Here is a 21,444-nt window from a genome sequence, read left to right as displayed (position 1 = left end):
TCAACATGGTAGGTAGGTAAACATACAGACTTGTATTTTAGTATAACTACAGCATTTGAAAGGTACTGTCACATGTGACCTGAATTCAGTTCCTCTTATTATACAGATGACTTTTGGCATTATTAGTAATAGTAATAATCTGTAAAACTATTTATTTTAATAGTAGTAATCTATTGGTAGTATTTTGACACGCCAAGCTATTTAAAGAAGAGTCTTTTATGCTACTACCACTAGCACCCACTTGTTTTGCTGGATGAGACTGTCTCCACAGCGTGTATGAAAACCACCATTGGAGCAACTCCTAGTGCTGTTACAGCACTGCCAAGGATATGTAGAAAATATCATATCTCACACTCAGATAACAGGTATATTACTGCACTCGCACTGTTATCGAGGGGATGCTGCTGCCCAGGAAAAGCCAGATTCAAGCTTAAGGGACTGTGCTTTGCTTTCCTTTAAAGTTAGCATGATGTTGGTACATCAATTCCACCCTCAGCATTTCTCCCACTGGCAAATATAGCAGAAATATTTTAAAGAGCAGCAAAACATCACCTTAAAATCCCTGCCTAGGAACTAGGCAAAGTAGATGAAAACCTTGCCCTTATCTTACCCTGCTGTGGTGCAGGGAGTTATGCTTGCAGACTGTCTAACAATTCACTGTGTAAGGGCAAGTGCCTTTTCATTATACCAAATTTAAAATACTTTCAGTGTTTGGAGTCTCTCAGGCTGACAATCTAGCCATGTAAATAATGTGTGTGCAGAACAGTCTATTTTCAGAATATTCTTACCACCATTTTGCTGAAAACCGTGAGAATATTCACACTTTGGAGGACAGGCTTAAAAATTTGGCTGCTGTGTCAGGGATAAGCTTTCTGCCATCCCCGTGGAAATTCATCCAAATCTGAGCAAGCCACAAGCCTCTAAAGATCCAGTTTACGTTTAACATCTCTTTCCTGCCTATCATGCTTTTCACCACTAGTTCTTTATGCACTTTGATGTAAGAACTTGACCAACATTTTGCCACCTCTTTAAGAAGAATTTTAAAGATGACTAATAATTTTCCTTTAGATTCAGTCTGCATTGGGCATCACCTGCCTTTTCCATCCTGGCTGATTACTTAACTGTGCTCATGCTACAGTTCTGTGCTGTCCCTTGCAACCTGGTCACATGGCTGACAAGAGTTTAACATAGAAATTGCTTTGGCTCCATGGGTGAGGCTCCATCCCCCATTTTTGATGCATGTTCTAAGTTTCTATACTTTAACCAAGTTAATTTAAAATCAGGAAGCTACCAAAGATATCATTATCAATATCTGAAATGGAAAACAGGAACAACATGGAATGCCAAAAATAAGAAGATAGAGTACATTAATTTCTTGTGCTACCGAATCAAGACATACTTTTTCCCTGAACATCCAGCACACAAAATGGACGGCGTGCCTCAATAAAGAGCTTGCCATTTTATCTTCACTTTCTAAACCCAGCTGTGACTACAAAGTCATTAATTTTCTGATGGCTTCCTTTTGAAATGTAATATTTTATAAATAAAGCCATGCTGACAAGACAATCAGCAAAGACTCACATGAGCAGTCATTTGAATAATGATTTCCATCTTTTGTATGTGCTATTCTGTGTTTGGGGTTTGTTCTTGATCACATGCCTATATTCAGAGCAATATTTCAACTGTAGCAACAACTCCTGTATTCTTTAATATCAGTATTTTTGTCTTTAAACCTTGTCTCTCCCCTCCCTTAATTTCAGAACACACCTATATTCTAGGATAACAAGCTTCATGTGTCACATGCCAGCAGCTGGAATAGAGGACGTGGCAGGAATTCACCTTCACCTAGCAAGATGGAAGGGGTTCATCTCCACTCAAGGAGGGAAAAGTTTGGGAAAAAGAAAGCTACTGGGGGTTATTAAACATATACGGGGGTTATTAAATATACAGGGACAATATTCAGCTCAGGAAATCCCCTGAGCTGAAAACAGCTGGAGGCTGAAAGATTATTCAGGAAAAGCATCACATACGCTTGCCCTGTTCCTGCTCTTCTCCAGGCACCAAACTGTGGCTATGGCTGAGGAGAAAACACAGAGAAACACACACTCTCAGGTCTGCTCCTGGAATGAGGTTTTTATGGATGATAAATGTGGTTAAAACCCAAATGCCCAGACAAAGTTTATTTCATCACATGCTTTCAGGCTTGCTTAAGGCAAGTGACAGCTCTTCGATTAACAATTTCAAGAGTATCACTACCACTAAAGTGATTTTAAAGACATCAGTTAAAAAAAAAAAAAAATAGGAAGAGGAATGGGAATGAAGTAGAGCATTTTGTAAATTTTTGGCCACATAAGAGGTTGTAATCCTCAGACAAACTCCTGTCATAGAGTTATGAGAAGACAGAGCAAATGGCAGCTCCCAGCTAATCCTCCTAACAGGGAGATATAAATAAAACTGTCTCACATTAGCCTTTTCCTAAATGGGAGGTGATTTCTTCCTCCTCTTCTGAGAATATCATCTGTGCTCTCCTGTATGGCACAAGCCCTCCTTGGAAGCCTTCTGTTACTCTGTTTTGGATATGTTGTAGGACAGGTGTCCAACACTGACCATCATTTACAGAGGAACCTGCATCAGACTTTCGTTGCACTATTTGTCCAATTCTTGACTCAAGGCAAATTCAGCTTTTCCAGCTGCTGCTCCATTTTTTAGGTTTTGGAAGACTAATGGCTCAGTCCAAATGTCAGTAACTACTTTCCTCTAATGGTTTCTAAATATGGACCCCAGTGACTTCTTCCACTGCAGATTGCGTCACTTTCACCCTCTAGCAATGTCTCCTGACAGAAGGTACAGCTGGGGAGTTTCAGCAGCTCCATAATCACCAACCTACATTTTGCATCACTCAAAAGGCATGCTTAGCTGTTTTCACTTGACTATTTGCATTCTCTTAAAAGTCTCTGCTATAACAAACTCCAAACAGGGTCTTTAAGAAGTACCTGGCTCCCATCTAAAAAATGTTTAAGTATTTAAGACCTAAAAAGAAGCAGAAAGCACCTATTACCTACTGCTGCGTAGGGTTTTATCCAAGTGTTTTGAATTTTTAACTCAACTACACCAGCTGACTCCCCCTCTGAGAATTTATAGAGGTTCACTAATGCCTGCTAATCTCAAGCCATAAATATGGGCTTGGTTTCATTTAACATACACTTACACACTCCATATGAAATCAACATGTGTGTGTATATATACACATGTATATATATTACGCACACTTCCATATTTTTATTTTTCATTAAAAATTTTTGGGAAAAATATTAATTGCACAGCTTTGACAGCTGAACATACAACTTCCTCCCTTTCATTTTTCTGACCTTTTTAGTTAATACAATTACCATTGCAGCAGATCGTAATTTGTTCTCATGGCTACAGATTAATGAGACAAATTGCTGTGACGTTACAGTCTGAGCAAAGCAGGAGCAGACAAGGAGGCAGCCCAAATTCCACCAGCTTCTTTAGCTAAAAGGCTCAAAGTACACAAAGGAAACATAAATTACTTTCTCCAACTTTGCATTCCCACCTCTGAACCACAGAGGTTACAGCCACAGGTACTTGGAAGAACTACAGAGCAGGTCTGAAGTCACTTGAAAAATATATGCCATATATGTCAGCCCTTTTCCTGCTTCCCCCCACACCCAAGTAAATCTGGAGGATGAAGTTTGTGAGGGAGTAAATAGATTGGTTGATGGCAGTTCATTAGAAGCTTTGCATTTCTAACGTGAGGAATACACTGGGGCAGTATTTTGCTGCCTGAGTTTGCTCACTTCCACAGATGAAAAGTTTGGGAACATTTTAATTGTTTTGCTTATTTTATGCCGTTGTTAAGCACTCCAGGGAATCCAGTAACTTATAAAATTAGCTCATTCTGATACATGTCAATAGAAACCTTTCTGCCACTAACACTTACATCCAACACAAACACAACCTCACTTCTAACTGATTTTGCACTGACTCTTGAAATACAGACAGTGAAACGATAATCTTGAAAGGACCATGCATGGAGTACTCAGACTGACAGAAGGTTAGATGTGCATTTTTAAGTGGCACTTGAAGGACTGAAAGACTGAGGAGTGAAATCTCTGCACTGTACAAATACATTTAAAAGCAGGCACAAGCTTAAAAGGGTGACTTTTGACAACCCCAAATCTTTGGTGGCATTTGAAACCTTGACAAACCCCATCTTCAACTTCTACTTGTGCCAGGAACATCACTGTAACATGGATGGAGAGCAACAATATTCTGCATTTACATTTCATCTCAGATTGTTACTACCTACATTCCAGGTTATACTCCCTGCCAACAGTTAAGACTGGGCCGAAGATGTAGAGTTGCCTTGTTTTGTCTAGGTGGAAAGGAGACCAACCACAGGCAAGGACAGCATAAAATAGTTGAATTGCAAATTCCAAAAGACAGCAGGCTATTATCTTTGCTTAATTTACTGAGCTTATCCATTTAGTGCTAAAGGTATTTGCAAGGATTTGCAAAGTGGGCGGAGGAAGGCAACCGATAATTATCTGAAACATTAAAAGCAGCTCTGCAAAGTGTCCAGACCAATGTTTTCATCTCTTCTGGCATAATGAAGAAACTGCAAACACCACATAAGAACAAAGAGTTTTCTCAACATATGTTTATAAACAGAATGCAAGAAATGTGCTGGGCTGATGAGAACTACCCATTCTCTGATTGATAAAACATAATGCTCTTTTGACTGCCATGCCTGTAATAGAAGAAAACAGATGAGATTTTTCAGACAGGCTTAAACAGACAAAAAAAAAGAAAAAAAAAAGAGAAAACCAACCAACCAAAAAACCTTGCAGCCAACCTGCTGCCCTTTGCAGTCAATGCATGTCAGGTTTTACTTTATGTCTGGAAAAAGAACCATGGAAAGGCTCAGGACCGTATTAGACACTTCCTCAGGATTTATGTTTGGGCTCTTTTTTAAATAAAGCAAAGTCACTTTGGAAGATCTCAAGCTACCTGAAGTGGCTTTCTCCTTCTATTTTTATGACGGGGGAAAGAGACAGGAAAAAAACAAATCAAAAGAGAACAAGGCACAGAAGAACTATACACAACCTGCTCCTTAAACAGTGACTGCTTCAAGCAAGAGATGCCATCTTCACCCGTTTTCTTCCCACCTCTTAAACTGAAAGCTATTTTCAAGCATGGGTACACAACAGCTTAAACTAGCTAATACTCATACAGAGTGCACCATTTAGCCCTTGGCCAACATACCCAGCTTCCCGCTCCTTTTGGTTCCAGGCTTGGTTCAAACCTAGTGCCAGATGCTGGAATTATCCTGTGTGCCTTTGTGGCCCATTAGCTTTAATCTCTGATGGAGCAGCCTCTCTTTGCTTGTATTTAGCTAGCTACAAATTGCCCTAGCACCTGAAAGCATTCCAGAAAAAAATCAATAGCTAGAGTGAAATTCTTTTAAGCCTTCATAGAGGCTCTGGAACCTCTCACATTTTATATTCACAGATCCCAAAAAGATCAAAAGAAAATGACCATGATTTCTCTATGCTCATTTTGGTTATGATATGTTTTCCTTTGCATTTTCTAACAGAGGCCAGATCACGATGGATTAAATTAATCATGAGAAAATGAATCTCTTGAAAAGAAATCCAAGAAGGCAAGAGGCGGTGCAAACTCACCATACACTGTTTCATTCTTGGTTTCAGAGAACAGTATGAAGTCAAAGGGTAATTTATTCATTACACCCATTTAAGCTTTCACCTCCCTTGAAGCTGCCAACAGAATTATCAATTTATGTGAAAGGCTATGCTGGTTCTTTCAGTTGTTCCTTAGAAAATTCAAACAGGCAGGTAATAGTCACAACTTCAAATCACTTTATATCTAAATGGAATTTGAAGCTAGGTATTTTGCACCATTTTTAAACACAGCACAAAACTAAATATTAAGCAACAGCAACACAACTGGAAGGAAAAAAGGAATACAGCTAAAACTACTACCTCTTCCAGAATGGCCTGGGTTGGAAGGGACTTTCAAAGATCACCTGGTTCAACTCCCTGTGTAAGCAACTATGCTGCTTACAGTCATCAATGCTGGCTGGTGTATTAACCTAATATTCTTTAGTATTCTTTGTATTAAACAAGACTACACTGTCAAGTTACAGAATTTGTCAGATGTTTCAGAAAACTAAGAGATCAGCAAATACAGCTGGAATTGGTGTTTTCTGGAATACAAGACATCCTTGTCTTGGTTGAAGCCCAGCCGTAAATCAGAACCACACAGTCTCTGTCTCACTCACCTCCTTCTTCACCCTCTCCCCAAGGCTCCTGGAGGGATGGGGAGGAGAATTGGAAGAATGTAACTCCCATGGGTTGAGATAAGAACATTCCAGTAACTAAGGTATAACACAAACCCTTACTGCTACCACCAATAACAATAATGATAAAGGAAATAACAAGGGAAGAGAATACAATCACTCACCACCTGCTGACCGATACCCAGGTGGACCGAGCAGTGATCTTGCCCTTCCGGGTAACTGCCCCCAGTCCTACATCCTGTGCATGACGTGCTGTGGTATGGAATACCTCTTTGGCTAGTTTGGGTCAGGTGTCCTGTCTCTGCTTTCTCCTGGCTTCCCTGCCTCCCTGGCAGAGCATGAGACTCACAAAGTCCTTGGTCAGAGTAAACATGACATAGCAACAACTAAAAACATCAGTGTTACCAGCACTGTTTCCAGGCCGAAAGTCAAAACCACAGCACTGCATCAGCTACTGAGAAGGAGAAAAATGACTGCTACTGCTGAACTCAGAACAATCCTTCAACAGATAAATTCCACTGACATGAACTCTGCACTCCTGCTGACCCATCAAATCTGTACCCGTATATTGCAGCATCAAACTGCACGGAAGATTTTCCTCTCGTGCTAGGTCTGCCCTGCTCAGATTTTAACACCATTTTTTCCAGTGGATGAATAATACTATGTGGATGAATAATACAGTGGATAAATAACACTATGATCTTAGTGTTAATGTGGAATAGAAATCATAGTGGCTGAATAAACTTAGCGTGTAGAATTTGCACGCTATCTTGCCTAGTGCATTACTCCATAAATGAATACATACATTCAGAAAAGAAACCTAAGAAGGAAAAAAATGGGGCAGTGGTAACAGAGATAGTTCTAATGGGAAGATAGTAAATAATGTCTTTTACATTTATCTTGGAAGTCATTCAGCAGCGAAATTCTTACTGCCTAGCCGTGGATCTGGAAAAAAAACCCCAAACAAACAAAAAAGGAAAATCTTCAAGAATTCACTTGCTTTCTAGTGTCACTGCTTAGCTCTGTGGACATTATATGCAAGTGCAAATAACTGTAGTGCAGCACTCTTCAATGGACTTGTGTGTGTACATATATATGTGTATATATATATATTGAACACCCCCCTCCCCCCAAAAAAAAACAGTTTGGAAAAAAGATACAGCTTTTCTTTACTCTCATTTTTCCTGCTTACCAGAACAAATACTCCCCTCTCCACTCTCCCCCAGTCATAACCCCATTTTCAAAAGTCTATTGCCTTTGCTTCACTTTGCAGTCAGAAAGTAGATATCACAAGTTTTCCTCGGCATCCTGAACTGTTTGCTTGTAGAACAGACAGAAAGCCACACTGAGATCTACTGTCCTGCTGACCCCTTTACAAATGCGTATTTTTTCACAGTCTCATCATAGCCACTTTGCATTCCAGTGCAAAGTGTAAGCTTACTATCTATTGATCCCTGCATTTTCCAAAAATAAGGTACTACAAATAAAATGCATTATACTCAGACAAGTAAAGAAAATAGCTTATTATGCCCCTGAAATACTAGAAATCCAGCTCTTTTCCTGTACACATGTTAGATACAAAACTGCATCACTTGGAAAGGATAACTGCTTTGAGTTGACTACAAAGAGATTATTTTGTCATACCTAAATCATAAGATAAAACAGATGCCTCCCAGGTAGGAGATCTGGCAGACTTCACCTTTCAGCTACCATTTACACAGGATTTTGGTTCTCTAGTGTTGAAAACCTATCAGGATGATCATTAAGAGATTCCAGGCAGATTCTCTTGTGAAGTTGGATGTTGAACACCCCACCTATTGACTCAGTTTTCCAATCAAAACTGCTGAGAGATGGTGCTGGGGCAATTGCCATGGTTCAGGATCACCAATGAGAACAAACAGCTTAGCCAGAGAGAAGAAAGGAGAAAAATGGCAATGCCTGTTCTGCTGCCTGGCTCCATGGAAAGATGGGGACAATGTGTGTCAGAAACCCAGAAAGTGGATTTTATCCAAAGCTTGATGAGTAAAAGAGGGGGCAGTGTTTCCTTGCTGTGCAGCACACCAGCTGCCTTGTTACCCACCAATAGCAAAAAAACACATTTTATTCTGCAATATAATATATGTACACACACACAGAGGTCTGATTGTTGAGTACTTAGGGTCTTGAAAAAGAAGGAAACATCTACCTCATGTCAGGCAGTACAAAGGCTCAGTTGAGCACCAGGGAAATCTGCGTGAACAGTTGATATTTCCACTGGTACCCCTACAATCATATAGGCTAGAAAACTGCGTTTTCAAAAAGCAAAGAAAAACTCCAGAAAACAATGACACTGAAATCTTAAAGGATTTTGACCTAATTTTGAGCATCTCTGACCTTAGCATGTCGTTTGGCATTTACGTAAATGACCAGTACAATCTCAGTAGATAGAAAGTCCTTTACTCAAATTTGCATAAGGCTCGACAAAAAAAGATATGATGTAACAGATAAAAATGGAGAGGGGAAAAAAGTGAATCCATACATCAAGAACCAAGATGGCAGATTGCTTGAGATGGTGACAATACAGCTCATAAAACAGTGCCTAATTTACTGAGACAACCTCTAAAAACTTTCAAAGGCATAATAAAAAAAAAAGTATTATTATTCCCATAAAAACTAAAGGAACATTGGACTCCTCAGTAGCAGAGTATCTGCTGGTTTCTGACAGAATGCACATAGTTACATTGGAGGAATAATAATGCACTACAGATGCTCATTAAGAAAGACAGGACAATATGTTTCCAAGAGGAAGCTTCTAGTTATGTTTCAGTGACCTGACATGTCAAGCGTAATAAACTAAATTGCCTGAAACAAATCACTTTAATTTCATCTTTTTTATACCCCTGTATATGTTTCCTCACAACATATCCTCATGTAGCCCATCAGACATAAATCTACATGGGATGAACTTGCCTTAATTTTATACTTATCAAATAGATGAGATATTCAGTAAGCATTGCATCAAATCTGGTGTATAAAATCAGTGCATGACTAATTTTGATTTTTACATAGATTTTTATCAGTTCCATATAACTGCTTAAGGAAAACACTAGTAATGCAGAGGTTGCACTCCACTGTATTTTGTGTGTCTCCTAAGCTCATACCATGGACCAAAGGGGAACCAGTCCCTTGAGGAGGCTGCATTTCAGCCTACTGAAGGGATAGACTTTTAAGAGGGAAGCCCAGCTCTCTCAAAGCCTGAAACCAGTTTTCAGTAACAGTGTATCATTCACGCACTCAGGCCTCCACATCAGCATCCATACTGGAGAAGGTAAATTTCAGGAGTAACTGAATGATCTATGGAGCTTAAAACCCCACTTTCAGAAAGAAACAACTCAACTGCACTGCATGCTCTGTCCATCATCTCAGAGTTACCAAATGTTTGGCGTCCAACTCATAACTGGAGGTTTAATTAATGTTTAGCTGCTCATTCTGAAAAAAAAATTAAAAATTAAAAAAAATTCTAAAGTAACCGCAATTAGCATCATTTTGTTTTAATGCCAGCCAAGTGACTTGTCATTCACAATAAAACCATGTCCTAGCATTCTCTGAGGACTTAAAAGAACTCTTAGTTCCCAAAAAGACAATTATTCATGGATCATGAGCAGAATTCTGGCATCATTACCTTCTACACTTTGAGCTTCTACTCAGAAGAACCTCTGACCTATTAAAACTAGAGCAAGCTTCAGGATAGGAAAAATTCTATTTCTTTTCCCGCTTAGCTGCAACACATTTATAACCCCGTATCTCAAAATACTTCTTGCTTAAAATGCAAAGCAGAACTATAAAGTGCAACTGAAATTTTAGACAGACTTTTTTTTCTTTAAACTGAAATATTACCAAACTCCAGTTCACTAAATCAGCTTCAGGTGAGGTTTGTTTCTCCATGACATTTCTATGCCACTTAAATTCCAGTGGAAAGAAAGGAAAATCAGGAAGAACAACAGAAAACAATCATGAAGTAGTTACATGCAGCAAATAGTGGAAGGTCTGTAAGAGGCAAAACCAGTCAGTTTTTCCAGCTGTAAATCTTGTCAGAGAATATGTGATTTTCTGACCAGTGTAGTTCTGGGTTTTAACTCAAAATCTAGGGAAGGAAAACATCCAAAACCCCAGTGGTCTCCATAATTTTTTCAGTAGTAGGAAATTCAGTGTTAAACAACTTCAGTTGTTCCTTACTGAGATCAGAAGTTGAGTTTCTCTCCCATATCCCAGACACACTCCCTAATCAAGAGGTTTATCTTCCTCTTTCCCCTCTTCTGTCAAAAATATTCAAAAGTATAGCTTTCATTCCAGTGGAAATAATTAGAAAACACTGACATTTTGAGAAGATAATTCTTTTTCATTAACCAGCCTTTCTGAAGATTCTTCTACAACTCTGTGTTCCCATCCCTAATCAGTATGAGCTAAAAATACTCTGTGTAACCTCTCATCAATTTACAATCTTCTGACAGATTACACACACAGAGCATTTGACAACAAGCATTCTACAGAATTAAAAAAAAAACCCAAACTATTGGTAGGACAACTATTGCAAGCCAAATATAGCAAAATGTGCTTTGAAGCCCATGTGTGGGTGTCACCAGCAGAAGCACCAGAACTGTTAGTAGAATATGTAGAGATAATGCTTCCCGACCCATGATCAGCCCTTCCTTACCTACACAACCATCTGGTTGCCAGGGAAATGGCTCTTCAAAGATTGCATGCTGATCAGTAGCATTACTCAGTGCTACTGTCTCTTAGATATCAGATGTGACACATCTATCAACTTTATGATTGGCATCTAAAAGAGACTTTCCAATGGTCAACAGCAAAATTAGCAATACCTCAGCTGACCTCAGGCAAAGTCTGGGACAGAAAAACATTTCAAGCATGATACTTATATATTCTATTCATTGTGTTATTATTTATATTACTTTTAGAGTAAAAAAATAATAATTTTAGCCAACTAGCTAAAACCACTTGATTCTCATTACATGCTGATGTCACTTAAGGATAGCATGAACACCGAACACAAGCAAGATGATTTTTACTTCTTTCAATCATTCAGTGGCCTAAAGAAACTTTAATCATTTTTTTAATAGGAAAATATCCATTAAATATGTACTCAAGTGAATTATGCGTGCATTCTTCTTTGATCTGAACTGAAATACCTTTTGCAACATGCTGGCCATTTAAATGTCAGTTCTTCATGTCCCCTTCAGTTACTTACCTAAAAAAAAGGAAAAATACATTAATTTTCCATATTCTCAAATCTAATATGAATTCATACTTTGCTCCCCGGTAAGTCTTCAGTAGTTATAAGTTAAAGGTAATGGGGTTTGGTTATATTATTAGTTTAGATGACACATTTCCACTTCAGCTAAACATTCAATTTCAGAATATTTTTTTCTTATTATTGCTTTTTTTCCTCCCTGGTAAATGATTTCTAAATAAAAGCTACTTTATGCCCTCAATAGTTTGATTTTCATATTTTGTGTGTTTGTTCTGGAAAAGAAAAAAACTCATAACTGCAATCACAATAACGGAAATAGAAAACCTTCAGCAAAGGGATCCCAACATGGTCTTCACTATGGAATTTGTAGAGACATCTGTGCCATTTCTTAAAAGCTACTGGCAAGAAAACATTTCAAGCAGAGGACAGGACAGCAAGCCAGGAGACTGCAGATGACATACTCATTCTATAGATTCAGGTACAGTATTCCCATCAATCTTCATAGGACCCATATTTTAACTACGCAGTTTCCCTTCAATTCTGTCTCATGGCTTTGGAGATTAGACAACAGTTTATAACAGTAGGTACCACGGCATATCTGAGGAACAAGTTACTATTGAGAAACTAGAATAAAAAAGTTTGCTATCAACACTTGCCTCCTTACTCATTCACCACTCAATTTCACCCTCCTCTCTAACCCTCACTTTTCCTCCCAAGCCCTAAAGCCGTTTCAGAAGCCAGTGCTCCTTTCTTACCCTTACAGTGCTTCCTTTCAGAAAGAAATGGTTGTATTCAAGGCTTTCCCCTTCCAAACTTAAAATTCTTAACCATAACCATGTTAACATCCAGAAACAGACAGAATTTGTGGTTCTTAAGTGATTAAGTTGACATTATCACAAGCAAATGGAATCGTACTTCATGCTTGTCTAAATGATAATATAAATAAACCCATCCCACAGTCCTGTGATTCCCTATACTGCAGAGAAACAGGTTTTTTTACTTATAACATTAGCTACTGTCCTAAGGCACTTTTATAAAATGATTGCAATTTAAAGAACAATTTCTGTGACAGAACAGACAGCTTTTGAGAGGTATTTGACAACACAAACAGCAGGGAACAACAAGGACAGACCAACCAGTGCATACTATATGCCAAGGAGAAATTCCACTAGGCTTCTGCCTCCAGCCAGTCAAAACATTGAGTTAGTTTGAAACTCATAAACATGGGTTTGGTATGAAACTGGCTTGAATTTCTTTATTTTAGGTTTTTGTTTTCTTCCTTGCTTTATGAGGATCACAACTTTCAGGCATTTTGCTTAAGCGAAATGGACTAAAACACATCTGAAAATCAAAACCCAGAATGGTCACATCATCATATACTCCTGGAAGGAAGAGCTGTAATGTATCAGTTGTTACATGAAATACCAGCAAAGCAAAGACCATTGGCACTACCAAATTCCAGTCTCACCTGAAAGACACTGGAGCACCAGTACATATCAGCCCCCACAGCTAGTGACAGAAGTATGCCTTCCAGTCAGAAGCCCTGAGAGCAGCATGTGCATAACAAGCTCGTAGCTCTCCTCCACCAAAATACTATTTTCTACATCATTATCCACTGCATCTGTGTGTATTCAACAAAACCTTTCCAAATCAGACCTGCAAAACATGAGGTCACAACTTCCTAGAGGTCCTGTCCTCCCTTTCTCACCCAGAAGCACTTGCTTGGAGCCTGAGCACCCTATGGGAAAAACCTCTGGCACAGCCCAGAAGCTGGTGCCCAGCAAGACTACACTGGCAGAAGCATCTTGGCTCAGATCTAGGTGTTGACATCTGTTGTTCTCCATACCCATACAAAGAGACTGAGCAACAACTACACGTGTCAACATCTGCAAATCTCAAACCATCTCAAGTCCTAGTCTTCCCATCCACATATTACCCATCACTCTTCTATGACTGAATTGCATTTATTCTCACTTCTTTTCAAGATTCAAACTGAAAATAACTTTAAAAGTTTACAAAACGTACAATAAAAGGTAAGACTGTCTTAGATGATCCTTCAACTATCCAAAATCTATCTTTTTGAGCACTGATTGTGAAAACTATTTCATATTGCATCTATATCAGTTTTGCCATATGCTGTTTTTTCAGATGCTTCCTTAACCAATAGCACAACTTGAAAATCATAAGAAACGTAGGTGAAACCCATAACAACTAAATAGTTTCCATATTTCATCAAAAACTCAGCTGAATTTCTTTAAATCATTACCCCATACTTGCCAGCATTATGCTTGCCCAAGATTTTTGACAGAAATTCAGCTGGAAATTTCACTTCTTCACATAATGAGCTCATACTGCACAGTGTACGGGCTCAGCACTAATTCTGCCTGTACAAAACTGACTTTATTTTAGACTGAATTTTAAATGTCTGCCAAATTCAGACATCTACTGCACAAGTTCTGCTGCTTACACCTCCTGTCAGCCTGCTCTTTGATGCCTCTGACTGAACACTTTCATTTTTTTCTGGCAGAAACCTAGTTATCATCCTCTTTCAAAGCAGAAAGTTTTGGTTCTCTAGTCCATATTCATGCACATGTTCAGTCTTTTTCAAGAGAAACGTAACTGCCTTCTACAATGCATACTTTTCCAGGGTATGAAATCATTTTAGAATTTAAAACACTATTGTGCTTTAACTCCAAGATGTATTTAGCTGACGAAAATACACTTTTGTCCTTAAAATGACAATTCAATGTATTACTGCTATCTGGCTCAAAACATCTAGTGTAATGTGCCTAGGTTTAGGTTTCATTCATTTTTCCCTCCTTTTCCCTTATCTGAAGATAAAGCATAGTTATCAAGATCAGTGAGAAAACAAATCTATCCTGTTTATCACAGGCACTCTTATTGCTGGTTTTCCTACAGTTGTTTACAATCGTTAGCCATACACCTATTCCACAGGTAATTCTGAGTGATGATAAAAGCTTAAGGGACTTTTTAGCAGTGCTTTCTTTGCAATTTAAAACATTGGGAGGGCCTCCATACAAAGAGTACGTATTAAACTTCAAGTAGTACAGCTAAAGCTTATTTCTGTGTAAAGATATCTTTGCCCTTTACCATTTGGCAAATGTTCCACTGGTCCAATTGCCTGGAGCTGAAATCAAGACAAGCACCCCTGTTGTGCATTAAGAGTGATCATCAAGAAGGCACATTCTGCAGCTGTCCTTTGCCCATTCTAGCTGCACATCACAAGCATTCCTCACAAATGAGGTGGGCATTTCTTCATTTGGCATCTCAACTGCTTCCTTCTGGGAACTCCAAGCCACCATCACGCTGAAGGGGGCTGCTTGAGGGCAAGTGTTGCTGCTGCTCTTCCACCTCAGCTATTACCAGATTTTGCAATTGTCACTGCTTCTATCTGAAAACAATAGCTAAAGAGCTTGACTTGTGAAAGTAACCCAATTCTGCACACTTAAGCACATAGTTAAATAGGATATAGACATGGTTTGAACATCTACACATTCAAGAAAGCAGTGAAGCACATGCTTGACCAGCAAAGATCTGCAAATTTCTTGAGTGCATTATCCCATGGAAAAACTACATCTCAGAAGCTCAGCTGGTGCCAAGGCACGCTGTAGATCTCCACAGATCTGTTTCAAGAACACTTACAGTCTTGAAGAATAACTTCCTTCTACCCACCAAAAAAAAAGAGATTTCTTTGATCACAGGTAGTGTTCTCTATCTAAGCTAGCCAAATAGAGATTTCATACTTGGATTAGGCTGTAAGCTCAAGGCTGGGGGGACTGTGGTGAAGATCCTGCTCTCAATCAGGTGAATCAAGCATTTGAGCTTATGAGGCCAATACAATCCGAGAATCCTTCCTGAGTTATTCTGGACAGGCACCTCAGTTTCTTCTGTGGAGTTGCTCCACTTGGTATAGGTAAATATTTATTGGATTGGGGAAAGAAGATGCATAAAAGTGTGTCATAAAACAGTGAAGAAATCAGAGTCCTTGACAAGCCATTAAAAACTACATTCCTGTTTCCTCAGGCATTTCAAGTGAATCCAGCAGTGCTGGTAAAACGTTAAAATGACTAATCTGCAAGACAGGCTCCACCATTTGTATGAAGAGCTGATTGTGTCTTTTCACACTCTCTCCTCCCCCTTGCTCAACACCATCCTAGATTATTACAAAAATTAGGACTGTCAGAAATGCTACTGTACATGATAAGAATTACTTTATTTCTCTCTAATATTATTTAAGATAATTATGATACCCACTGCAGAGAAAGAAATAATTACCACATTAGTAACAGATGTCATAATACCATAAAGACCCATGAGAGTCTAAGCCACCCTTTGAGAGGAGAGTAAATTTGCAATAGTTACTATGAAGCAAGGAGGAAAACAGCTTAAATACTGAGCTTCTTGTGAAACTGAATTAGTGCTGATAGATGAAGCTGTCTCTTGTCTATCTAACAATATCTTGTCTATCTAACAATAACAAGTGACCCTCCAAACACTGACTGAAATTGTATTAACTGGTAATTACACACATAAATATAGCTATGACAATGAAATCATATTTTTCCTACTACTGAAGAGGTCTCGAAAGGAAAATAGTTTAGTCCAAATCTGCCATCCACTCTGTGAAACTGACAGATCTTCCTTCAGGATCTGTGGCCACCAAATGAGATTAAGAAGAAGCTGTCTTACCTCCAAAGTCCTTATTCCAGGAGTCAGACGTGGCTGGTAAAGCACTGCTGTCCTAGTGATCCCCCTGGTAACTGCTTGGGCTCACCCCACATCCACCAATATCACTGCATTTTTCAATTTCCATGCTAGGTTCTTGCATCTGCTTACAGCACCTTATGCAAGAAGCAAACACTGTGGCTTTGTTTGTTTTTAAATTAGAATGTGTTTAAGAACAACATTCTTCCAACCTACTGACCTTTTTTTCCCTTTAATGTAACATTTATTATGTTTATAAATCTTATTTTGATCTGATCTTTTAAGAAATTCAGTATTATTTTTTGCCTCCTATTTTCTGCTACGATTTATCGCAGTATATTGAATTCTGAAAGATGGTGAAGCTTTGTATGAATTCAGGCTTGGAATGGGAACATGGGTTTAACAAGTCTTAACCCCTTTAGGCCAAGTTCCATCTCAAAACTCTTAATTTGGAATAAAAAATCTGTACTATTGCTTTAATCTTAGATTTGTAGATAAGACTGACAGGAAAGACAAGAAGCAAGAAACCATGGGGCTATGCTCATGACAGTAACAACAGTTACGCATCAGGAAGTTGTAGGAATCCAGTCAAACCATGAAGATCATATCAAGCAGAACTGGGAGCAACTACAGGAATGACGAACACACCCAGTTCATCTTACTTCTAACTCCTGTGACGCTCACTCCAAAGAACCATTAACATAAAGCAAGTTGCAAGTCAAGGCAACAGAAGATGACAGAGTAATTAATAAACAGCATTCTGATACTGAATGAATGGTGGACTTCTTGGGGAGACGACACTGCCTAAACTGTTAAAAGTGATGTGTTTAAAGAAATTAACCTATTTTTCTGCTAAGGCCCTTTCAAACCCGCTGCCTCTGCATCCTCCTCTTCAAGAGCTGCTTTTTCCCAGGGTTCCAGCATTGTGTCAGGGCAGAGTCATGTGGGTCACAGGGAAGGAGAACAAGCCCTGCCTTTGTGCAGGTTCCTTGGATGGCAGCAAGAGCTCAGAGCACAGCTACCAATCTGGCAGGGATGGTGTCAACTGCACAGTATAACCGATATTCAAAGAACCCATAGCAAGAACTCTTTCACTTTGACAAAGGGTTTCAGAGTCCAAAGCTGTTCTCCATATTTTCAGGTTAAAAAAACCCTCAAAAAAAATGCTCTTGTGTCTAACTGGAGCTGTAACATTACAGAGCCTAATTCTGCAAACTCTTGGAAGCAGTTTGGTACTATTCTAAGAACAGCAACTGCATCAAAAGAGCAATTTATTCTCTCTTCCTCCTAATCCTAAGCATCAACAAAGATATTTTTTAATAGGTTTTGATTAGTTTAAATCCAACATGTACTTACACTGTCTACCTTAGAGAATGACTGTTTTGCTTTAGCAGCAAATTCATCTTGAGATTTCCAGTTATATCCTGAGGGCAGGGTGGCAACCCAACATACTTTGTTATATATACACATACACACACACACAGTTTCTACATACAGCAATACTGTACTATTTTGTATATTTGGTTTTATTTACTGTGATTACATTTGAAGTACTAACGTGCAAGTATCTGATATCTAGATCCAAGGTACCTACTGAAGCAAATCTAGGCATTAGTAGCAAAGCAATCTATTAAATCTTTCAGGAAAACTGAGATGGAATATTTCTGCTCCTCCATCATAAAAAAGAACAAGCAAGAGAGAAGAGCTCATGACATCTTTCTTTCTAGAGCAGCTCTCTGAATTCTCCTGCCATATCATCCTTTTGGAACTGACGTGTGGAAAAAGCCATTTGACATTTCTGCTCCTCACATAGCATGGTACCGAGTTAATTACAATTTTGCCTACTGAAATGTATGCATAGAGCAAAAAAAGATTTCACAGGAAAACCTAGAAACCATTTACTAAATGTTATACTGATGGCAACCATTATGAGATGTCAGGTTTGATGCTACTTTTGTTCTGATGCAAACAGATGTAGTGTAGCAGGACAGTTGCATGACACCGTGAAGGGATAGTACCTGTGATTTTGCTCAGGCTACATGACAACCCCATGCTTGCTACCAGGTTATCCTGTAATATCTCACCTGCGCAGTTCCCCTTGGGAAGCTGACAAAATACTCTGAATCCCTTCTTATTTTTCCCATCCCAGGACAAATTACTTTACAGGCCTCAAGAAGATGATTCTTGGGCACGTTGTCTTCATGTCACCCATCCATTCACCACATTTCAGGAGGAGATTTGTTGGTTTTTTTTCTAATGCAATAGACAAGCCTTGCTATAGTTGATCCTGTTTCTATGAGCATCACACCAAGAGCTTTATTTAAGGACCACACATCATCATGCCCAGCACAGACATAGCAGAAAACCCTCTCTACTCCAAAAGATTGGAATCCATGGCCGATTCTAGACTGGAACAGGACAGCAACAACAAAGTACAAGGAAACAAGGAGGCACTGCTCAATGGTGCAACTGAACAGACGATATCGTAAGACACACTGAGAAGCATGTTCTACAGAAACTATGGTAAAACACCATCAGAAGAAAGCTTTGCATGTGTCTGCACACAAGGAAAATGGAAAGCAAACACCTGTAAGCTTCTGTTTGAATGGCAATGAATATCATAAGTTCATATTATGACCTGCTTAGAAAAAGAAGTCAACAGTTTATTAGTAAATAAAGGGTGTTGTTTTGAAGTGGGGAGAGAAGCAGCTCTGGAAGACTCCACAAGTGATACTGTTATATTCCATGCTAGGCAAGTCATGAACCCAGTAGAAGTTTAAAAAAACCTAGTTTGTTTCATATTAGCACTTTACTTTCATACTGCACAAAAAGCCTAATTTTGGCAAAGACACCATTGCATTCATCACCATAATAAAAATCTGAGCAAGAGCTGTGAGGATGATTAAGAAAGGCATGTGTCAAAAATGCCCTGCAAGAAAAATCCAGAACATTCAGTTCTACTCATGCAACTGGGTTAAGCCCATCTAAGTCCAGACTGGCAGTAAAAGAAGCATACCTATGCAAGATGTACTTAAGGTACGGGGAATAGCCAATCATTATGGGGGGGAGGGGAGGAAACAAAACAAAACCAACAAAATTAAGAGTGGAAGTCATAAAGGGGAAAAGAAGAAGTGAAAGTTCTGCTGTAGTCATGTCAATATGACAATTCCAGGATAGACAACATGTCTAGAAGTGGCTAGATGTATTTCATTTTGGACTAGAGACCCAACATTGTAAACATCTCAATGTTTTCTGTACCTTCTGGGTCTCCACATTATGCAATACTCAATTTTGAAAGATGACTATATAAAACTGGCAGCTATTCCTCAGATCACTAGATCTTTTTCATTTGAAATATTAAATCCTCAAACCTGCTATTTTCTCATCCCCACAGAGAAGCAGCACCTGCCATAAGGCAGCTTCAGCACCTCAGCAGTCAGGTCAGAAAACAAATCCCACACAGAAAATGCTCTGAAAGTCGTTCTCCATCTCCAGCAGCAGTGTTTGTTCCTTTGTAATATACAGTGCAGAGTTTGGCTTGTAATACTGAACAAGGGAGAAAGGAGGGAGAAAGGAGGGGGAAAGAATAAAGGGGACAATCAATCAATCTGACATTCCTCATGTCCCTGATAGGTTCAGAGACTACAGGTACTCATTAGTGGCCAGTAGCTAGATACAACATAAATACACACCATTGCATCCACTGAGAAAACAGAGAATTTCATGCCAAGAACATGCAAAAAATCTCTTAGCAGGAACAACTGCTAATTCACTTCCAAATCAGTGATACATTAGTTTATAGCATTAATGTATTTAGACACTTTCCGAGGCACCTCACTAGCTTTCCTATGTGACCAAAGAAGATCTCATTGGCTTTCTCAGATGTCCTCTGATGACCATGTTCACTCATCCCTAGGGACTCCTAAGCCTCAGGGTGACAGTACAGCTCCCCAGGACATACACTAGGTGCGAAGCAGCTTCAGACTTCAACATACAGTTTGAGAAGGACACATAGGCTGTGGCTTCTACTCATCAGATAAGATCATTTATGCAGTCCGCAGTGTTTGGCTTCCCTCCTATTTTTTATGCTGTGGGCTCAAAAGGCCTTAGCTAGCAATCTTTTATTTAATTAAAATTAAGATGCTGATCTAATTTTTTTTAATAAGGAAGCAGAATATAAATGTAACTTGGTTGAAAGAAAAATAATCTTCTTTACTGAGTCTTGCTAGACTTGCAAGTTATTACCTACTCTATAGCAAGAGGTTACTGGGGAGCAGGGAGAGATGACGCCTCACCAAGCAAAGAGGGCAAGATCAGAAAAGACTTTTATTTCAGTCCTGTGATTCCCCCAAAGCTGGTAGCTCTAACAATGCCTGAACAGCTGTAATATAAAATATACTGAAAGAAGGGTCATAAAGCTCTCTAGTTGAGGAGGAAGGAATGGCAGTCTTTAAGGTATGTCCTTACTATAATAAAGACCAAAGAGGACTTTTAGTGTTCCTGAGATGACAGGCATTGGTATTTCACTCCTCTTGCTGGTTGCTAAACCATCAGCAGATTATAAAAATATACCCATCAGGGTGGCTCCACACAACACAGTTTGAGGATTAAGCCACTTGTTGACCTTCAGGTCAACATTTCCTTGTACAGTACAAAAAGCCTTATGAAGGAAAGTTTCCTTACAGTCTGGGGAAGTGCCACTGGGCAGAAACAGAGATTAAAACTCCTATTTTTCACCATCACAGCCATTTTTCTTTCAGTATCTTTTAATAAATAATTTCTATTGTGTAACTTAGAAAAAACAAGAGGTCCCCAAAGAACACTAAGAACTTTTATTTGCTTCAATAATGAGAAAAGGAAAAAAAAACAAAAGAGGGGCAAGAACTTCAGATTAAAACTTGGCCACTTCTTTCATTTTGTACTCGTCCTAGAGCATAAAAAGGACAAAATGTTTTCTTAAGCTGGAGATGAGGAGGAAGAATAGGGGCAAAATAGAAGGAACAGGTGAGCAAGCAGTAACACACCTCCTTCAATATCCAAAATAAACTTTTATTAAAAAAAATAAATCGGGAAACTATCTCTTCAAACAGAAGTAGAACATTCTGCTTGAGCAAAGGCCACATGGTTT

The 21,444-nt window shown here is 38.9% G+C and overlaps 2 protein-coding genes across 3 annotated transcripts in view; one reads left to right on the top strand and one right to left on the bottom strand.

Moving 5' to 3' along the window:
• Positions 1 to 21,444, top strand: part of NEUROG2 (neurogenin 2) — a 456,819-nt gene that overhangs the window by 315,962 nt on the left and 119,413 nt on the right. The window lies entirely within an intron of this gene.
• ANK2 (ankyrin 2) overlaps positions 1 to 21,444 on the bottom strand; it is a 372,658-nt gene that overhangs the window by 304,670 nt on the left and 46,544 nt on the right. Inside the window, exon 2 of one of the 2 annotated variants that reach the window (XM_061343845.1) lies at positions 11,530 to 11,588. The exons of the other annotated variant lie outside the window; for it this stretch is intronic. Coding sequence (XP_061199829.1) covers positions 11,530 to 11,550 — 21 coding nt within the window. The 5' untranslated portion in view covers positions 11,551 to 11,588. The remainder of the gene's footprint in view (positions 1 to 11,529; positions 11,589 to 21,444) is intronic. 2 annotated transcript variants of the gene reach the window in all.

The sequence above is a fragment of the Neopsephotus bourkii genome, unplaced genomic scaffold (genome assembly GCF_033783945.1).
Source record: "Neopsephotus bourkii isolate Nb327-2 ecotype Australia unplaced genomic scaffold, CSIRO-AGI_Nbou_v1 NB_1827, whole genome shotgun sequence".
Lineage (NCBI taxonomy): Eukaryota > Metazoa > Chordata > Aves > Psittaciformes > Psittacidae > Neopsephotus > Neopsephotus bourkii.
This window is presented reverse-complemented; position numbering and strand designations above follow the sequence as displayed.